Source organism: Gigantopelta aegis, chromosome 8 (genome assembly GCF_016097555.1).
Source record: "Gigantopelta aegis isolate Gae_Host chromosome 8, Gae_host_genome, whole genome shotgun sequence".
Classification (NCBI taxonomy): Eukaryota; Metazoa; Mollusca; class Gastropoda; order Neomphalida; family Peltospiridae; genus Gigantopelta; species Gigantopelta aegis.
The window spans coordinates 34,729,580-34,751,133 of record NC_054706.1 but is presented as its reverse complement, the minus strand read 5'-3'; the positions used below and the strand labels follow the sequence as shown (position 1 = coordinate 34,751,133).

Here is a 21,554-nt window from a genome sequence, read left to right as displayed (position 1 = left end):
TGTAACCTTTGTGGGTTTCCTCTTTTTCTGTCTTGACTAAGTGTTACAATAACGATATGTTTAGAGAACGAATGAATGAATGTTTAATGACAGCACAACACAAAAAATACATCAGTTGTTCAGAGATTCCATTGAACAAATATTCCTTTCCTTTCCTTATAAATTTATGTTTTCTGAGAAGACTCCTTCCAGATAATTCTGAATGAAAATTATAGTGACTTTAAAAACTTGTTCATTCCATGTGTTGATTCACACAAGTATCTTGTCTGATCATCATTTTTCAGAATGTGGTTCTTCGGTATGATGTGGTTGGCAACTATCCCGCACCAAGCTTCTTCATGGTCAACACCACCACTGGAAAGATAACATTACAACGAGATCTCAAACAGGATTATGAACGACAGATGGAGTATAGGGTAAGAGTAAATGATATTCTCTAAAACAAATTAATTCTCACTGATATATAGTGTAGTCATGAAATGTTATTAAGTTATCTAAAATATTTAAAATATTTTATGAATTTTTTTTTTTCTTTGCTCACTTGCTTTACTGCTTATGACAACATAAATATTGTTTTATAATTATTGAACCATTCTATGCAATCCTTTCTTACTTGGAATATAAAATAGTACAAATTCACTTTATGAAAAATAGTGCATTTTAATTGAAGGAAGGGGCAAATGTAGTTTTTTAAGACTTACAAGTCTAAACAAAGACATGCATAATTTTCTTTAGTTGGTCATCGAGGCCTATGATCAGATGAGAGAGAAAAACCGTGGCCGGACAACATGCACAATTGAAGTAAATAGGAATCCTAACAGACCGTCCTGGGTCTTGACTCATTTTTCTACAAGAATACCAGAAGACCATGCAGTGTTTGGACGTGTCATTGATGTCACAGCAACTGATGTCGACACCTCAGTAAGTAAAAAATGTTTAGCTAGGATTTAACTTTTGTTTTTCACATGAAGATATCAGATGTAATATCCAGTATACTAACAAAACACATTATGCTGAGTGGATAATTTAGATTTCCTTATATGTTAATTTTTGTACATAACTTTAAATCTTAAAATGTCCACACAAAAAATCATACACCTGAAATGTCAACAAGTTTGATTATCTTTTTGTGTGAAGTGAACACAAAAACATCATCAGGTTAAATTGTTGCTGTTATTAAGCATGTCACCTAAATAACAGTAACAGAGTATTACTTTTATATTGACTGGTGGTGTTATTTTGTAGAGTTTTTATAGGGTAAATGGCAGTAAGTAAAATATTTATGGCACATGGCATGTTATTATATAGAGGAAAATAAACAAGTTACCGGTTATTATCAAAATTATGTCCAGAGTTAAATAATTTTCAGTTGTTATGAGCTTTAGCGAGTGACAAATGAAAATGATTTCATGAGGGACATAAATTTGTTAATAACTGGTACCGAGTTTGTTATTCTATTTATTACCTCAGATATTTTTTCTCTAAAAGCCTTTATTTTTTACGCACATGCACAAAGGCCAACCTGTATAGAAACGATGTAAACCACTTTACACACTGTTCTGAGAATTGCTATAACTTTGTAATTTAATCACGTTCATAGATAATTTTCAAAAACAAAAGTTCTTTTTATTCTGCTACAAAATTTATAATGAATTGCATTAAAATAACATTTTGTTATAAATTTAACACCAAAAACAGAGAGCCATAAATGCAAACTCTTAAATTACATGATGTCATTTTGTGTCTTTGCCAAATCGTGATGATGTCATATTTAGTACCGACAAGGTCATTGGTTTGTAAGCATCACATTGTCCAATAGTATTGTTCGTTAGACCAATACAGAATATATCTCACCGAGAAAATATGGAAAATATTTTCCCTGTTATGAGTGACTGCTGGGGTAATAAATATTGTTAGTTCCCTATTGGTCCCGTTCTTATCCATCTGTCCGTCTGTCTCACATATAGTTTTCGGACCTTTTTTCCCGCATAGCATCAAGATAATGAGCTAACATTTTGTGTTCAGCTGTATCATGTACTGCTACAGATCTAGTTTGACTTTATGGTGATTTACAAATTTTTGACAGTTATGGCCCTTGAACTTAGGAGATATGAAAATTTGTTGGTCCCAGTAGGGGACATGTATTGCTTTAGAAATACTCTCATATGGCTTGTTTTGTTCATACTAAACAAAAATTTATGAGGAGATCAGATATTTATTATGAAAATTATTTTCAGTATGTAATTTAGTATGTTCCATGTGAGGATATAAAAGAATGGATATTTATTTGGCAGATTCCTTTTCTCACAGTTGATAATGGGTATTTATTTTGCTTGTTCCTCTTTTGCAGGATAAGATTAGATACAGTATAACAGAAGAAACAGCTCAACGTGGCCTCAGCTCTGGACCTTCCAACTACTTCTATATAGACACAGACTCTGGACGAATCTTCTTAAAGCAGTCGCTTCTTGGCACCAACATTGTCAGCTTTGTGGTAAGTTATCTGCAATAGGTGTTATAGCAATTTACAATTTCAAACAAAGCTTCCATCACATGCTGTTTCAATTATTTGTGACACATTCTCTAGTAGCTGTAAACTGGGTTTAATTACAAAATTCATTCTTTCTTTAAATGTAAGTGTTTTTAAGTGTTTTAATTACTGGTAGCAAAGTCAGAACCAGCTGTAAACTGGGTTTAATTACCAAATTTAATCTTTCTTTAAATGTAAGTGTTTTTAAGTATTTTAATTACTTGTGGTAAATTCAGCACCAGCTGTAAACCTGGGTTTATTTACCAAATTCATTATTTTTATTAATGTAAGTGTATGTTTAATGAGGTGTCTGTTTTATTAGTTACAGCCTAGTTTAATGTATTTTGTCATTGAGAAGCAGTTGTTTTTGCTTTCTTATCTTGTACATGGAGCCGGCCATAACTTAGTAATAGAACACGATAGGACTGAATCCCTATAGTTCTTTTCATTAATAATAATTAGTGATGTTCTAATGATCAATTATAATAGAAAATTGATCGTTTGGGCTCTACTGATGTGATGATCAGTCAATAATAATCCATAATCAGTTCACATGGAAAATTATCACTGTGATTGTTCCAGTTTAGGTAATGGAATTGATGTTTGTTTTCATGTATACATAAAGAAAAAAGGTATTAAATAGTTATTAAAGGTAAAATGTGCGATTTGTATTCGGGTGAACACAACATTATGTGCATCCTTCATATGTTCATTTAATTCTAACTAATTTCGTAATCAGAAGTTGATCAGTTGATGTAAACCGATTGTAACTGATGATTGATAAATAAATTCTAACTGTTTCCCAACACTGATATTAATACATAACATGCTTTTTCTTCTAGGTGATTGTGACAGCTTGCGACAATGGCATACCACAGAAGTGCATAAATACTTCTGTCAGTATTTCAATCAATAAGGACGGAAGACCTCCCATATTCGTGAATACACCATATGCACCTGTTATTGATGATAACTTCCCCGTAGGTGACACCGTTCTCAAAATTAGTGCCACAGATCCTGATTTGAAGGTAATGGACAGTTTGAGATCATGTTTAGAAATATAATAAAATAATTTCTGGGGCAGATCCCTTTGTAAATGTTTTTATTTTTCGGTGGGTGAAGGGGATAGTATTCAAGTGTAATAAAAATTCTCCCTTTAAGACTAGGGAGTTATATTTCAGAGTTATCTGCTTTTTACACTTTCTTTTAAGAAACATAGCAAGGAACTTAAAACAAATATAACCATATTAACTACAGTGAAACCTCTCGAAACTGGACCCTCTGTTAACCAGAATTCCCTCAAAACCAGACGTTTTTCACGGCCCCTTTTTAAATATCTGTATCTAAACCAGATACCTCTTAAAAGCAGACTTTTTACTTGGTCCTGAGGGTGTCCGGTTTAGAGAAGTTTCACTGTATATAATTATAATTAATTATACTTACAAGTAAAGTTAGGGTTTAATATGAAATAATCTAATTTTTTATAGCAAATGATTTTTAGGGTTTCTAAATAGGCAGGCTATAGATATTTGTAGGTGCATTTACGATTAGATATGCTGTGCCTTCTCTTGAGTTTGTCTTTGCTGTTTGGAAATCTTAACTAATTCCTTTTTTCAGACTGGAGGCAGAGTGGAATATGACTATGCTCCTGGCCAGTTGAGGCCACCATACTTCTTGCTGGACGGTACTAGTGGAAACATTACCCTTGGCAGAAGCTTGATGAAAGACACAGAAGTCCTGTTTCAGGTGAAATTCATTTATTTCTAATTGACGTATTTATCTAGTATTTTCATTCCTTGGTACAAAACCAAGAAAACCTAATCTTTAAACATTTAATAGGAGCAGGTACAGGATTGGGTTAATGAATGAGACAAGAAACTTAGGTGGAATATGATGACTAGAACATGAGATCTTAAATTGAGGGAGCGACAACATTCCAGGGATTTGATTTTGTAGGTTTTTTTTCTGTTTTTAAATTCTCATATTAAATTGGACCTGACTGCTAAAAAATTATATTTGTTAAAGTGTAAGAAAGACTTAATCTTTTTAGATATTCTATTTTCAAATGGATATCATATCCCTGATGTTGGTAGGGTGCAGTTCATTGACAAAAAAGGGGCCCTGCCCCCTAAGTGTGCCTTTTTCAGTTACAGTTGCATGTTGATAAATTAACACTGTTGTTACTTCCCACTCACGTTAAATGTTTTTGTGGTTTAATAATTCCAATGCCTATAAACAATTGAGAATAGAGTTAAATATGTTAAGCATATGTCATGGGTCTGCTGAGGGAATTTGATCCATTGGCCTGTTAGAATTCCATTAGTTTAAAAAATAGTTACCTTTATGTGGGGACATACTCATTCAATAAATGTAGAGGGGTTGGAAATAAGGATCAGGTTTCTAATAGTGGACTAATTTTTTCTAACTTTATTTATTGACATTTTAGTATATTACAAATTGATCAACAGGCAATCCCATGTTAAGATCACTACGTAATGGACTAGTTAACATCAGCTTACGATATGCTGTATAAAGAGTCGTGGCTTGTATTCAACATTTTGATTTTTTGTTACTCATGATACATTACTTTGGTTTTCTATTTTAATTCCATTCTTGATTTTTCTTAATATAGTTTCAAGTTGTTGCCTTTGATTCTGCTGAGCCACGCAGAAAAGCCACAGCAGATGTGTCAATACGTGTTCGTAGAAATAGCCAGGGACCGCAGTTTGAGCTTCATCCATATTCAAAACAAATTACTGAATACCACAAAGTTGGGACTGAGGTTATCGCCACTAAAGCACAAGACCTTGATGGAGTAAGATGTTTTTTAGGGTTTTTTTGTAATTCCCACTTGGCAGTTTTTATACTCTTTTTTTTTTTTTTGCTTCAGTGTGTCCTTCCATGCTGTGTGTTTAAGTTAAAATTGTATGTACATCTTTAACAAATGGATAATTAACAATTTGAAACACTTATTTGAAAACATATATACATACAGACACACAGATATTGCATGCATACATTACATTCATTTTCATACATTTATATATGGTACCTAATTACACATACACTTACATATACAATATAGTATTTATGCTGAAACTAATTCTGTGTAAACTAATACTTGTCAGTTCCTAATTAAAGTTTTAGATCTTTCAGTTTACAAATTTCCTGTTTTCATCAATAAAGTTTATTTTGTATAACGACACCACTAGAGCACATTGATTTATTAATCATCGGCTATTGGATGGCAAACATTTGGTAATTTTAACATAATCTTAGAGGAAACCCTCAACATTTTTCCATTAGTAGCAAGGATTTTTTATATGCACCATCCCACAGACAGGATAGCACATACCACAGCCTTTGATATACCAGTCTTGGTGCACTGGCTGGAACGAGAAATAGCCCAATGGGCCCACCAACGGGAATTGATTCTAAACGGACCGTGCATCAAGCGAGCACTTTACAACTCAGCTATGTCACGCCCCTATAAACAAAATCATAAACAGGGCTAGCTCTGGATGAACAGAAAATGTCATCAATGTACACATTGTATACTTTAAAAATTGCAGATATATTCCAACAAAATAACAATCATTACAAGTATTTACCATTGGGCTACATCCCGCCCCTTGTTTTCTTCAAGCCAGATAGATTCTCTTAATGTTTATAACCAGTGATTGTGACTTAACTTAATACTGCATTTAGTTTGTGTTTAGATGCACTTATATTATGATCTAAATATTTATTATTATATCTGTTTTTCAGGATATTCCCATTTACAGATTCCTAAACCCCACACCAGCCATTGACAAATATTTCTTCATGCATTCATACAGCGGAATTATTTATTTGAAGTCATCACTGGAAAGAACTCCTCAGACATTTTTTAATGTATGTAGCTTGTTTTTGTTAAATATTTATTTAAATTATGTTTCAAGTTTGTTTTTTATTTACCTTTTATTTGTAACCATTGTCATATATTAATAAATTTCATTCTATTTTGATGTTTTAGGATCTAAACTTTATGACAAAACAAACTTTTGTTATATCCATGCTTGTATAAGCAAGATAAAATAATATATAGATTTAATAAGGTAAAAATGTTTATTAAAAATTAATTATTTTGTATACAGAAAGCTAATTCTTAATAGTGTTTATTATATCGATCAATTTTATGTGTCTCATGTATAAAATGCAAGATTATTGTAGGGGGTTTTAAGGTGGGGTTTTTAAACATACTACTCTACAGTTCAAACTAAAAATGTTGTCACATTGAATGTAAAAATATAGTATTTTGTGTTTGTTTCAGATTACCCTTGTTGCCACTGACCAGCGTCCAGTGAATGAAAAGACCGCTACAACATCTGCCCTGATAACTGTTGATCTTGATGCTGACCCTCGTTTCACGTCAACACTCTATCGGAAGACAATTGATGAAGGTCTTACACCTCAGGATGTTATGACTAACATTTTGGCAACAGACAGTGATAAAAAAGTAGGCAGATTCTTCATAAAATTCATTTTAGCAGCTCTTAAATAGGTTTCGCATAATGTAATACTAGAAAAAAAATAAACAATGAGAATTATAGTTATTTGTAACTGAAGTCATGAATTTGATGTTTTCTTACACTGAAACAAGTAACATAAATGGGCTGCGTCTTTTAATTTCTGTTGTATTTACTTAAAGGTACTTGTTCCTCTTAAACACTGTATGGTATTTATAGCTAAAGCTTTTTGTCTTGTTTTAAATTTTTGGGGTTTTTTTCCACATTTGGTCAATGGAAAAGTATATCACCTGCAAATTTGTCCAACAGTCCCTACTTTTAAAATTTGAATATTTAGAAAACAAGTGCCTTTCTTACACCACCCATTGGAGAGAACACTGTATGATATATGTGTGGGAGATTGATTTAAAGACATTTCGCTGCTTCATGGTGATGACATGATACAGCTATACCAACCAATGAAATAAACAGTAGTGCTGTGACATAAATCCAATTTTTGAGAATGTGTAAAAAAAAAAAAAAAACATGGATTTTTTTTTGTAATTTTAAAAGCATTAACTGCTCCTATCATAAAAATGTGAAAACCCACAAGCATTATTTTATATGTAAAATATGTGAGTAAACGTTATAAACCTGAACCACTATCAACATGGTTTATGTCGAAAATTTATCCAGTAATTAGAAGCTTAAAAATGTACCCAACTCGTGCTCTTCAACATGGTTTTTGTTAAACATTAATCCAGTAGTCAGAGTTAGGTTTAAATGGTATCCAACTGTGTCAGTCGTTAGCTACATTTTGAAACAGTTGGCCATAATTTTATTTTACCGATGTTAATATAGTAATTAATATTATATATACTTCACTTCCATTTAGGGCACCATCATTTATGAAGCAAGTGGATACCCAGCACTGAATTACTTTGCAATTCACAACACAACTGGTGTGATTTCGTTGACGAAAATCATTCGTTATGATCCACTACAGCTTCGGACATACAGAGTAAGTATTATTGAATTGTTATTAATGGTGTCCATATGAAGAGGTCATTTCCAAAACGTGATATATAGAGGATAATAAATGAGTTACCAGTTATTACCAAATTTATGTTCCAATTGAAATAATTTTCACTTGTCACGATCTTTGGTGAGTGACAAGTAAAATTATTTCACGAGGGACATAAATTTGTTAATAACTGGTATAGAGTTTGTTATTCTATTTATTACCCCAGCTTGTCCCCCCCCCAAAAGCCTATAAATTATACATACTTGTACACGAGAGATTATGTAAACCACTTTACACACTGTGAGTATTGCTATAACTTTGTATTTTAATCTTGGTTTATAGATCATTTTCAAAAGCTAACTGCTATATATTTTGTTTTAAAAAAATCTGTAATGAATTGCATTAAACTAATATTTTATTACAAGTTTAACACTGAAAACAGAAAGCCGTAAAGGCAAATTCTTTAAACTATGTCACGTCATTTTGTGTGTTTGCTAAATTGTGATGACTTCATATTTAATACTAACAAAGTCATTGGTTTGTAAGCATCAAATTGACTAATAGTAGTATATGTTACACCAATGCAGAATATTTCCCACTGAGAAAATATCAAAATTATTTTCCCTGTTATGAGTGACCGCTTAGGTAATAAATCCATTTATGTCCTTTTGAGAAAAAAGTGGTGGTGCTGCAACATGTGTTTACTACACAAAGTAGTTATAACATCTCTTTAGTGGGCATTTATCACATGTTTATGGAAGCTTTATTTATTGTCACATTGTTGACTTGTACTTAATCTGAAATGAACTCTTCATATAAAACAACTGTCTAAAAGAAAAATGGAGGTCAGAAGAAGATAGGTTGTATTTTGCAGAAATATTTGATAAAATGGTTAATATGATCTTTCAAAATGGTAAATTATTTGCTATTGAATTAATTTAGATATATACTAAGAAAAATAAGATGATGTTGTTACTGCACTAAAATATTTTCAAACCAACATTTGTTTTTATCCTAAATATTGATTTATATCTATTTGTATTGTAGCTAATCCTGGTAGCATATGACAGTGTGTTCCCCAAACGACGAGCAACATCAACAGCCATCATTACTGTGAATAGAAATAACCATGGGCCACGGTTTATTCCAAAGGATGAATATTACAACGTAACTCGTGAAGATATACCAATTGGATCTGAGGTTGCGAATGTTACAGCAATTGACGAGGACCTTGGAGTAAGATTTTGTTCAGTTTTGTTCATGATCAACAAATCCTTCAAGTTCTGTTAAGATGATATTGTGCTAATTTATTCCATATTCGTGTTACTTACATGGAGTGAAGAAAGGATCATTCGGCTCGTAACAATCTGATTTTTATTTTATTTTATGGGGTTTAAGAATATAATTGTCTCAGTCAGTGTTTTTTTTTAAAGTCCTTGTTATTTTTCTGTTATTGGATGTGTCTAACATTTAATACATTTACAGCATAAATGTTTGGCACATTTTAATTTCAATTATGATTAGTTCAGGTTTGTGGATGTTGAAATTTGAATGGTTTAGTGTTTGCTATGACAAACTTGTATTCCTTAATTATAGGGCTGGTAAATGAAATCTGAAATGTTGGACTATCATTCGTAAAGTGGGGATTACTGCACATAATAATGAATTGTGTTTAAATTTTGTTTTTGTTTTTCTTTATTATTTGTTTCATTTCTTTTCAGGATAAAGTCACATATCAAATCACGTTCAAAACTCAAGGTTGGGATTTGTACTTCTATATGAATCTGGAGACGGGAATTGTGAAGACGAATGACCTGTTAACAAATGCACCAGAGAAATACTATGAGGTATGTCATTATTTAATGTGATTATTGTAAAGTTTCCGAATATAGCTGTATAATGTAGACCTTAAAGATAAAATATGTTCCAGAAGCATATTAATTAAGTATATTTTTTATGTGAAATTTGTTAATAAATTAATAAATACACTTTTTTAAATAGAAAAATAAATACTCACAGAAAAATGTTCCATTTTATGTGTTGCTCAAGGTGTATGTTTGACAGTAATGATGGAAAAAATCTAATTGTTTTCCAGAAATTCTTTATTGGTCATTTATAAATAATTCTGAGATGATCTGCACAATTATGGTGTGTTCACACGAGTTACAACTATCAACCATTTACAGACTTTGCAGTTGGTTTGAGACCATTTTATTTGGTGCATAAGAACTATTTTTGCACTTGTATATATTCATCTTATTACATAGTAATTGTATGTCCTCTAATTGTTATTCTGTCTTCTTCAGATTGGTGTTATGGCTAGTGATGGCAGAGGACGTAATACTACGGGTTACGTAACAATTGAGATTTCTCGAGTACAAACCGACCAGCCACCTGTCTTCCAACAAACACCATACAGTAAAACAATAAAAGTGACGTATCCGGTTAACACCTTCGTGTACAATGTTAGTGCTATTGATCCAGATGTTAACCAGGCAAGTTGTCTTTTACAGATAAAATGTTGCTTTAAAAATGTTAAACATATTTGGCTGTATTATTTTTGTTTTGTATAATATTTTATGTGTGTGAGTGAGTGAGTGAGTGAGTGAGTGAGTGAGTGAGTGAGTGAGTGAGTGTGTGTGTGTGTGTGTGTGTGTGTGTGTGTGTGAGTGAGTGAGTGTGTGTGTGTGCACGTGCGTGCATGCGTGTGTGTATTAGTCTTAATATTGTTTTCTTGGCTGCTCATGTGAATTTGTACTCGACATCTTCGTAAGAATTTGTATCTTTGTTTTAAAGTTTATTTCTGATTAATCTAATATGTTTTGTTGATTGGTCTCATTGTATGACCATATGTGTTGTTATTATTATTTAGTTAATATTTATTCTATTTTTCTTGATTATTTTTTTTCTTTTAAGAATTAATTAATTGTTTTATATTTTGAATCTTTTACCAGGGTCAAGTCAGATATGAAATTGTTGGTGTGTACCCAGCTCCAAACTTCTTCAGAATAAATGAAACGACTGGAGCAATCACTCTTACTAGGAATCTACTGGAGGATCAAACCAAGGCATCCCAGTACATGGTAATTATGACAGTCATGTAGATCCTTTATGTATTAAACTATTAAATTTGTCTGTAACAATAACTTTATCAGGGGCCTAGCTTCCATATACGCAGGTACGCAGATTAAAAAATTATTTTTTAATTAAAATATATGATGTAAATGCATATATGTGTATACATTTTATTCCATTGCCGAAAAAGTCTGCGTAACACGCTAGGCCCCTTTTTATGTAGTAGGACACATGAGTAAATTGGTTGCAAAAAGAAATAAAACATTGTTTACATGCAGTGGTAAATCTGATAAAGACGATAGATAATGTCCAATTTTATGTTTTCAAAGGCTGTTCCTCTTTATCCTAAATGACATTAAATATTCAGTTTTACTATGGAAGAAGTTTATTTTATAGGTAAAACTGTTCGGAATTGATTTTAGCATTCAACTACATTAATTTCATTTTATACGTATTTTCATGATCCTATCCAATTAATGTTCAAGAACACTATTCTGGGCAAACATTTCAGCTATCTGGGCTGTTTGTCCAAGACAGTGTATTAGTGGTTAATTGTTAGTAATAGAGAAGTTTTTTTTGAGCATTTGAAACATAATACATGTATACACAAATATTATATTTTAGATTGAATATCATACTGTAATAAAAAATAAATATGAAGAATTTCTGAACAAATGGGATATCTGGTCAAATCTGTCCTTGCAGCTTGAACCAGTCTAGACAGAAACACATTGTTTGTATTACGGTATATCTTGGGATATGAATCGGTAGATGTCACTACAATAACTTGCCTTTGATGCTGGTGACACTTTGTAAAATGTACTATGTAAAATATTGTTACATATTGAAGATGGTGAATAAAATATTTAAATTAAAAAAAAAAAAAAAAAAAAACAAGTCATTGAAATTCATCAAAATGATTGTTACTTATTAATTCTTATGTTCTTGTGTTTTTTTTAAATAAAGATACGAGTTGAAGCATACAACACCAATAACAAAAAATTACGGACAGGAGAAACTGTACAGATTGAAGTGATTCTGAATCCAAATCGCCCAAGCTTTTCACAGACCTATTCCATAAGTATTCCAGAAAACTTCGGACAAGGTGGTTCAGTGTTGCAAGTTAATGCCACCGACCCTGATGGTGTAAGTATGAGGAGTTTGAAGTTTAAAGCAATTGCACAAATAAATAAAATATCAGAAACTCAATATTTAGAATGTTGTCACACTGAAAGTTGACTTTTATTAATAATTGAAAATATATATATTTTTTTTTTAATCTTTCACCTGTCTTATTTGTTGATTACAGAATATTTGTCACATCAGCACTCAATAACTGCTTTATTATCAAAATAATCTAATTAAAAATGATTGACATTTCGTAAGAATAACTGAAATCAGAAGATTCAGAACATTAAATTATATCGTTTACTCTACTTCCAGGATAACGTTGTGTATAGAATCAAAAATGATGGTCCTGGGGCAGAAGCACGTGAATTCTTCTTCATTTCAAGCATTCAAGGAATCATATATGTCAGTAAAGATCTTCGCAAAACAAGACCAAAGAATCTCTACAGAGTAAGTTGCACTTTTTTTCACATACATTTATAGCACTGTAAAGTTCCATAAGTTGGTATGTATTTTTTATATGTATTTTGTTTACATCTTTTGCCATATGTTAAAACTTTATATTACTTTGCATCAGTGAAAAACAAAGTTCTGAGAACTAAACTGAAAAATCTAGTTTTTAATCAAGAATAAATTACAGTGAAGCTTCTTAAGGTTCTAGCCTTATGACAAAATGTTTGTAATTTGAGAATTGTAACTTCTAATTAAAATTAGAAATTATTTTTGGATTCCAACATTCCAACAAGTGTTTAACAGTGTTTGATTGGGCCATTTAGAAATATGCCTTTCCTAACTGAAATGCTTTGATATACTAAACAAAATTAATTAACAGCCAGTCGATGTTTTTGGTAAATTTTTGCTGTTATTATTATGTTAACAAGTTTTGATCAGTGATCTTTCTAAACGTTGAGAGTGTAGGGTTAGTAGAGACTTAAAAATCTGTTATATAGATTGATTTGTCTTTTTACTATTCAGTACTATTCTAGATGGTTGTTTGGTTGGTTGGTTGGTTGTTTGGTTGGTTGGTTGGTTGGTTGGTTGGTTGGTTGGATGGATGGTTGGTTTGGTTTGGTTTGGGTTTTGTGAAGGGCATTTTGTTTTTGTTTTCTGTTTGTTGTTTTTTCAGGTGTGGAGGAATGAAATAAGAATCTATACTTCTTTGCTTTTTTCAGGTTCTAGTGTTACCATTGTATTATATGAGGTTACCAGTGAGGTTACTTCATTAAGTAAATAACCCTGTGTACTTTGTTTGTATTTCAGTTTACAGTGGAAGCTGTTGATGATGGCCGACCTCCAAATATTGGTGAAGTCGATGTGCTTATTACCATAGAAAGAGATTTGGGACCACCACAATTCAACAGACCTACTATTGTTGTGAATATTCCTGAAACAACCCCTGTTAATACATCCATTGAGACTGTTAGAGCAATTGACCCGTTGCAAAAGGTAAGATTGATATAATTAATATTCAGAACACTTGTTAAATAAAATTAATGTTGCTTAAGTGATAAGATGATGTCATGGTCATTGAAACTGTAGTTTGATGAGCTGTATTAATTTTCTGATCCCAGGGCCTTGCAAGTTCACTTTTTCATTCATCTGAAAAGGAAAACAATTGCTGGACAAGTCATTACCCAAAACTCCACTAGCCTGTTGGCTGGGTCATAATTTTTTTTTATTATTGGTATTGAATGTGATATGGAAAAAGGTTCATAAAATGTAAGAATAAAAAAATCTTATACTGGTAATAATATCTGTAGGCTAGTGGATATCATATTTACTAAACTGTCTGGCCAATAATTACAGTTTTTTACAGTTCCACAAACCTGAAATCCACATAAGTGAATCAAAATTACACTTGAAATGTCTGCATCTTAGATTCATTGTTGTGATTTTTACTTTGTATACTCCATCAAAAGTCTATTTTAAATGAATGCGTACAAAAATCTGAGTACTATTATCTACTGATTTAAAATATAAATAAAATATTTGAAATAACATGGAAAGTAAAGATTAAATATACAAGAAAACAAATTAACTTTCTAATGAATCATTATATTTAATTACTATAGTTACATTTGATTGCTGTTAATACACACATGTATTTGTTGGTACAGATTGATCTTCCATTTACAAGAACAGCTTTTACCAATATACAAATATGTATTGCATGAGTGTATTGCGCACAAGAATATATAATATGTTTCCTTTAAAAATGTGTTATTTATAGTTTGTCACATAAATATCCATTTTGTTTTCCTTTAGGGCAAGCTGGTGTATATGATTTCTGGTGATGGAATGGCCAATGCATATTTCCTAATTGATCAAAGTGGAAGCATTCGTGTTAGGACACCACTTGTAGCAACAACAGTTTCACGATTTGATGTGAGTGTTTATGTTTGTTTATATGTTAAATGCAGAGTAAATATTTCCAAACCAAATACCTTGGAGTTATCATTCAGTTTTAAATGTAATATCATTTAGAGTAGCATTCACTAAAGTGCATTACATGTTTTTTGTTTTGTATTGATACTTTGATCCTTGGTTAAATGTTCTTCATGTTTATGCACATTTTGCAGATGGTGGTGTTAGCATATGATGATTTCTACCCACGAAGTAATGGAACTGCCGTTGTGACAATCTATGTCAACAGAAATCTGAATCCACCACGATTCATTGATGGTCCATATAGGGCAACTGTGTTTGAATACACAACATCAGGCACTGCCATTCTTAATATCAATGCAACAGATGATGATGGGGTGAGTATGAAAATAGTGCTTTAACCCATTCCAGATGATATCGGCCATAGATGGCTCATGCATTTACATGACTGGCTTTTACACTAGAGTTGTATCCCTTCGTTTGGAGTTATAACCCTTCACAAAATCCCTTATAATAAAGATTAGTTTATTATATGCGGTAAAAACTGGTCTGATTCCTTTGTAAACAGCGTGACAAAAATGTAAAATTACACCCTGAAAATCTGCCTAGTTTATTCAACAACTATATATAATGAATTAAATGACAGTCTGACAGTTATTGTAAATTATGACGGATAAATGCTTCTTGATTGTTCTGAAAAACTGGTAAAATGACAAACAACTTAGGCATGTAGCAGTAAAAAAATTAAAATCTTAAAGTAAACTCAGTCTGGACAAGCTCTTACCGAAAAAAAACCTGCTCGAACCAAAAATAACTTTTAAAAGGGTTAACATGTTACTTAACTCCTGTGTATCTGGTGGATGTTATGTTCTGTTTACAATAATTCCAAAGACAAACTGTTTCATTGCACCATGATCTATATACACATGTATCTGTCTGTTTAGCTATCAATCTTATTTATTTATCCAGGGCTTCTAGAATTTTTATAAAAATCCACTAGCCATGGGATCAGTGATTTTAAAAATGTACTAGCCATGATTAAATATTTACTAGCCCTACTTTAAGTAAATACAATTTTACTAATAGGAATAATCAGATATGTGCCCCTAAAGAAGGAGATAGAGCTTAAAGACCCTTTGATTGGGTGGTTGGGGCAGGATATTCATATTTACAAAATACACTTAAATACAGCATTTGACAACTTCTGTGTTTTTCACTAGCCATCAGGCATGGCAATAGTAGGTATTTACTATGCTAACATTGAATATCACTGGCTATGGGAGTTAGGGCTACCATAATCTAGAATCCCTGATTTATCTATATCTATTGATTATATACAAGCTTAAGTTAAGAAATAGTATTTTATTTGAAGAATTTACTTTTCTGAATTAAATAGCTTAATATTGGAATATCGGTGAGTAATAAATGATGAGAATTTTGTAATTTTTGCAGGACACTGTTCGATACCGACTTATTCCGGATGGTAAGAGTGAAACATACTTCTTCATTAATGACAGATCTGGCATCATCTACATTAGGAGAGGGCTTTACTTAAACAAGATTGACACTCAATACCAGGTAAGAATTGGCACAAAATTTACAAAAGTCTCTCACTAATGGAATAAAATAATTCCCAAACTTGGTCTTTAAATAGAGATTATTATACAAGCTTGTGTTTCATATTGATTTTACGAAACAAGTGTCAGGGTTATTGTATTACCCGAGCGGAAGCGAGTGTAATAATTTCTTTATTATCCGCATTATCCAAAATATTATTTTTATTTGTAACAAGCTAGGATCATGTCAAAACGTTTGAAACATAACTAAAAAGAAACGACATCATTTTCCAAAATGACATCATTTTTGGCAAGCGTTTACATTGAGGAAGTCGCATTAAGTTGACTTTACTTCACAAAATTACGTCATTCATGGTGCACGTGGAATCACTATGACACATGTGGGTCATACTGGTTATATTGCCCTGAATATATTAAACTATGTGGATAATAAATTAGTATTTCCACTCATGTAATAATCTGTATTAAAGTTCTTGTTGAGATCAATTTTATTTTTACTTGGAATTTAAAAAAATTAAATATCTATATTGCTGAAAACAGTCTTAACAGAAGTGTAGTCAATTTGTTGTTTATCCCTGTATTGTGTTTATTATATTGATTAAATCTTCGAAAGTCAATAAAATCTGAAACATTTTATATATTAATTATATTTTTAAGTCAGTGATTCATTTCTCTCGAACCTTGCTTTGATAAAACTTAATTGTTTGTGTATGTGTGTGTGTGGGGAGCTAATAAAATGTTTTTAAATATAACAAATTTAACTAACATTGTGCTGTTTCAGTTCCAAGTGGAAATTAGTGACCAAAGAGACCCTCCACGCCTTGTGCCCACAACAGTTATTGTTGATGTGAAAAGAGATGAACGACCACAATTCCTTGGCCAGCCATACTTTGCCAGTGCTGATGAGAAGGATGCGGTCGGCAAAAGTCTGTACAAAGTTTCAGCAAGAGATAACAACCAAATTGTAAGTGTCCTACTCATCAATGTTCTTTTGTTTTAGGTGCAAAAGTTAGGACACTTTTCACTTGCATGCAGCATGTACATAAAAAATAATACATGAGTGGTCATTAGATATCATTTATCTCACAACAAGTTATTTTACGTATCTAACGAGCGAAAGCGAGTTTGATACGTTTTTAAATGACAAGTTGTGAGATAAGTGGTTTCTAACGGACACAAATGTATTATTCTATTTCTTTCATATCCTCAAAAACCAGGTTTTAAGCAAATTTTAACATCTTTTTCGACTAAAAGTTATTTACAGCCGTTGCATCACAGACACATGATTGTCAGGTTAACTATATGTCACAGTGTAATCTATTTTCACCGTGTTGTTTTTCATTGGATGCATGGCACAGGTGACCTGGTCATCACCAAGGAGCCGCCAGTCGTATGTCTTGAAATTGTTAACACACATACATGTGTTAACAACCCATGTGTTATCAAAACTAAGGCATGATGTTCTCACTAACAGGTGTGTAAGAAAGTCATTTACATATACCCAGTTTATGTCCTATGGCATGTAATATAAAATGCATGATTTTGCGGCTGCCACATGCCAGATGCCATCTACATGTGAAAGTGGCTTTACACCACTGTACATTTCTCACTGTACGTATCCTACTAAGCATAGAAAAAAAACAATAACCTGTATTTTAATCTAAATAGAAAACTTATTGAATGAATATAGTTTCCTGTATATTTTAGTTTCAAAATTATCTTGAAATTACTAGTGACAATCGGTGCTAGAAAATTATTAAATGTGTATCCTGATTAGGAGAAAAATCATGAAGGCAACCTGCTTTAAATATTATTTGTTTACCTTTTTTATTTACAGGGGAACTTGGCATATGAAGTGGTCGGAGATTTTCCTGCACCTTTCTTCTTCAGAGTGAATGAAACGGGAGATATTGTATTGCGTAACAGTCTTGGATCATACCCAGAAAGGCAGTATAATGTAAGAGCATAATGCACAATGGCAGTAATTGTTTTAAATATCTGTGGCTCTGCCCTCTCATTCTCTTAAGGCCTTTACAAAACTTCATGTTCAGTTTAAATAGTACACTTTAAGATAGTAATGGTTAACAATGGTTTTTGCTTATGTTTGTGGTAGCATTATGATTAGTTATAACTGTCATCTTTATCTTGGGTCAATCTCATGATAATTTATACCACTGTATTGTCACTGTTTTCATCATTATTTGTGATCATTTATAAAAAGAAATGACATATGCTAACAGTTTTGTCATTTTGGTTTGAGAATTCATATGCAGAAGTAGTTAAATGTACACTTCGAAGCTGACAGTTTGAAATCTTGATGCTTATTCTAGTTATTGTTCAGTTTGAAATCTGGATGCACTTCAACTGATGCTTATCATTGTTGTTATTGTTGTTTTTAAACAATGGCTTGAATTTTATATTTTTTTCATTTCCTTCTACTGTAAAATGTCTCTTATGATTTTCACATTCAGCTGGCAATTGCTGTGTATGACACTGCCATACCAAGTGTGCGAGTCACGGCCACCGTGCCAATAAGTGTGTCCATCAATCCAGGCTGTCCTACATTCACAAAATCATTTGAATCTTTCTCAATCAATGATGACACCCCACGTGGTACAAAGATTGGTCAAGTTACAGCATCGGACTCGGACAATGTAAGTATACTGTATATTCAGTTGTTAGATGTGTTTGTACTTTACCCTTTCACTGTCCAGGATAGTGGATAGTTTTGTATTGTAGGAATGCATTTGTCCTCATAAATGCTTCATAAAACAAAATGATTCTTTGCATGAACTCCTCCATATACTAAAAAATGAAGCTGATCAAACTGTATTCTAGAGTGGAACACAATGACAGACTCTCTTTCTTTCTGTTGAAATTAACAAAGAACATGGGTATAATTATAAGACATAAAATTCAAACAGGACACTGATGAGATGTGTGTAATTATGAAAAACAAAGAGAGAAATGTAAAATACCTATTACCTAATGCAAGGGAATGGGGGGGGGGGGGGGGGGGGCATACCTCTACTTCTTTCCATTACTAAGATCAGATGTTAAATGACAAAAAGGAGATCATTTCCATGGAGGTTGCTAAATCTTAATAAACATTTTGTTTTCCTTCACAGGATTCACCTACGTACACCATGGAGACAACATCAAATGAAGGAGAATACTTCTTCCTGAACAGCAAGACTGGAGAAATCTTCCTCATCAAATCCGTGAAAAATCTTCCACCTCAGCAAGGGCCATTTACTGTAAGTTTTGTAGTTTATGTCCATACAACTTACCTTAGAGGTACAATGTTTGTAGGGTTGATTCTCTTTGCTCGACCAAATGTGTTATTTGCTAATCTGACCAATGCTTTCGGTCAGTAATATGTTAAACACAGGTATAGATGGTATATCTTTATTAAATTTGCGTATGAATTTGAATTTTTTTATTGAGCAAGCCAACATTATTTCTTTGTAAAATATTATTTCTTTTAAAGCTTGTTATAGTATTTCTCATTATTTGAAAATGAAAGCGAAAGTTAACCAAATCAATTAATAACAATCACAATGTCATTTGTAGAGTTCTATTTTTATGAGGTAAGTATCTTAGTTGGTTATGAGTACAAGATTGAAAGATAAATGCCATTTTGTCTATCTGTTTTTATCTCCTTGTTTCATCCACATTCAAGTAATATACTAACAGTGTTCGAGATTAAAGGTATCCCGATATCCTGGGGATACCAGAATTTAATTTTGGATACCAGACTTCAAGAACCCAGTATCCCACAGGGATGCCATATAATACTAAATTCTCAGGTGAGATACCAGATTTTGAAATGTTAGTATCCAACTGGGATACTGCCCAAAATTTTTAATCTCGAACACTGACTAATAGTTAAAGATAGGACCAACAAATTAATTTTTAAAAGAAACTTTTTTTTAGGTTTGTTTATAATTATACATCTCAAAATTGAAATAGTAGAGTAGAAATTGGATTTGACTTTAATATTTTAATTAACTTAAATTCACCAGTGAAGTTTATTTTCTGATATGTATGTTGGAATCTTTATGTAATGAATTTTATTTGCCCTACTTGACTAATGCATGTTTTGTTTGTAGTTCAGCATCCGTGCCACAGATAGAATCATTCTGCCATGCTCCAACACGGTTTCTGTCACCGTCAGAATTGAAGTAGACACATCACGTCCAGTCTTTGGACAGAAACATTACACTGTCACAATAGATGAAAGCCAGCAAGTAGGATCAGTAATATTCCGGGGTGTATCGGCTTCAGATACCAATGTACAGGTTAGTACTTTAGCCACCACAGTTCCACACAGTCTTTTACACCAAACTGGAAAGTAACCCATCAGATTTTGGTAGTAATGTTCTGAATATGGAGGACTAACTTTAGTTCCTACCCTTTGCCAATAATTCTATTAAAAACATTCAGTCAAACATAATAGATGTCTATTAATGATCCCCGACCAATACAAATATAATTTTAAATTGTTCCCACTTTGATTTAATTTCTTGTCCCAAATACAAATGTAGCTTTTAAGTGTTACTGTAAATGACATGCCTTTATCCAGTTTTATTTCAAGCACACTTGCAAACAAACTCAGCATAGGTGTGTTAAGGGGAACTAAAACTTCAAAAGAAAAGGAAAAAGTATAGCACTTTAGTTTGCCTGCTGCTAGTAAAATAGGAATATAACAAAGAACTGTTATTCGAACAGTTCATCACATCATTTATTAATTAAATATTACTATTTTGTCTCAACTGTTTATTATTTATGCATGTATTTTGTAGTAATATAATATGTACACATGTACGTGAATAGAAGTTTAACTCTATAGTTTGTGTCTGTTGTTCAGGGTTAGAGTATATTTCTTTATAAGGCAGTTAGTAATTTATAATCCTTCCCACAGGGAACACCTTTTTTATACTATGAAATTTACTACAAGTTATTTATTCTTGGACGATTGTTTTCTAAATTGCACCCAAAAATAGTATTTTTTGTTGTATCTAAAACACTTTCACTTTTCTTCTTACCTCAAACCAAACTGAAATTATTTACAAAAAATATTTTTGTAGGAGGATGGGACGGACTACATGTACCTTGTAGTAACACATTGTACACTGTACACTAACAAATAGTATTTTAATTCTGTACTTTTGTTTTCTTTTATTCAGGGCTCGCTTGTTTATGAGGCAATTGGTATCTACCCAGCTCGGACATACTTTGCCATTGACGGGACTACACGATTCATAAACATCACCCGTGATCTTAAACTGGATGGATTAGCTAACACAAAATATGAGGTATGCACAAGAGTTGTAGAAAACGTTTTA

At 32.2% G+C, this 21,554-nt stretch overlaps 1 protein-coding gene across 2 annotated transcripts in view; it reads left to right on the top strand.

Moving 5' to 3' along the window:
• LOC121378667 overlaps positions 1-21,554 on the top strand; it is a 159,300-nt gene that overhangs the window by 98,360 nt on the left and 39,386 nt on the right. For both annotated transcript variants that reach the window (XM_041506945.1, XM_041506947.1), the window contains 25 exons: positions 285-416; positions 736-921; positions 2,351-2,494; positions 3,373-3,558; positions 4,148-4,276; positions 5,163-5,345; positions 6,299-6,424; positions 6,843-7,028; positions 7,913-8,038; positions 9,089-9,277; positions 9,763-9,888; positions 10,348-10,536; positions 10,996-11,124; positions 12,083-12,262; positions 12,560-12,694; positions 13,505-13,690; positions 14,510-14,629; positions 14,824-15,006; positions 16,082-16,207; positions 16,988-17,170; positions 18,044-18,163; positions 18,678-18,860; positions 19,335-19,463; positions 20,319-20,507; positions 21,396-21,524. In XM_041506945.1, coding sequence (XP_041362879.1) covers positions 285-416; positions 736-921; positions 2,351-2,494; positions 3,373-3,558; positions 4,148-4,276; positions 5,163-5,345; positions 6,299-6,424; positions 6,843-7,028; positions 7,913-8,038; positions 9,089-9,277; positions 9,763-9,888; positions 10,348-10,536; positions 10,996-11,124; positions 12,083-12,262; positions 12,560-12,694; positions 13,505-13,690; positions 14,510-14,629; positions 14,824-15,006; positions 16,082-16,207; positions 16,988-17,170; positions 18,044-18,163; positions 18,678-18,860; positions 19,335-19,463; positions 20,319-20,507; positions 21,396-21,524 — 3,894 coding nt within the window. The remainder of the gene's footprint in view (positions 1-284; positions 417-735; positions 922-2,350; positions 2,495-3,372; positions 3,559-4,147; positions 4,277-5,162; positions 5,346-6,298; positions 6,425-6,842; positions 7,029-7,912; positions 8,039-9,088; positions 9,278-9,762; positions 9,889-10,347; positions 10,537-10,995; positions 11,125-12,082; positions 12,263-12,559; positions 12,695-13,504; positions 13,691-14,509; positions 14,630-14,823; positions 15,007-16,081; positions 16,208-16,987; positions 17,171-18,043; positions 18,164-18,677; positions 18,861-19,334; positions 19,464-20,318; positions 20,508-21,395; positions 21,525-21,554) is intronic.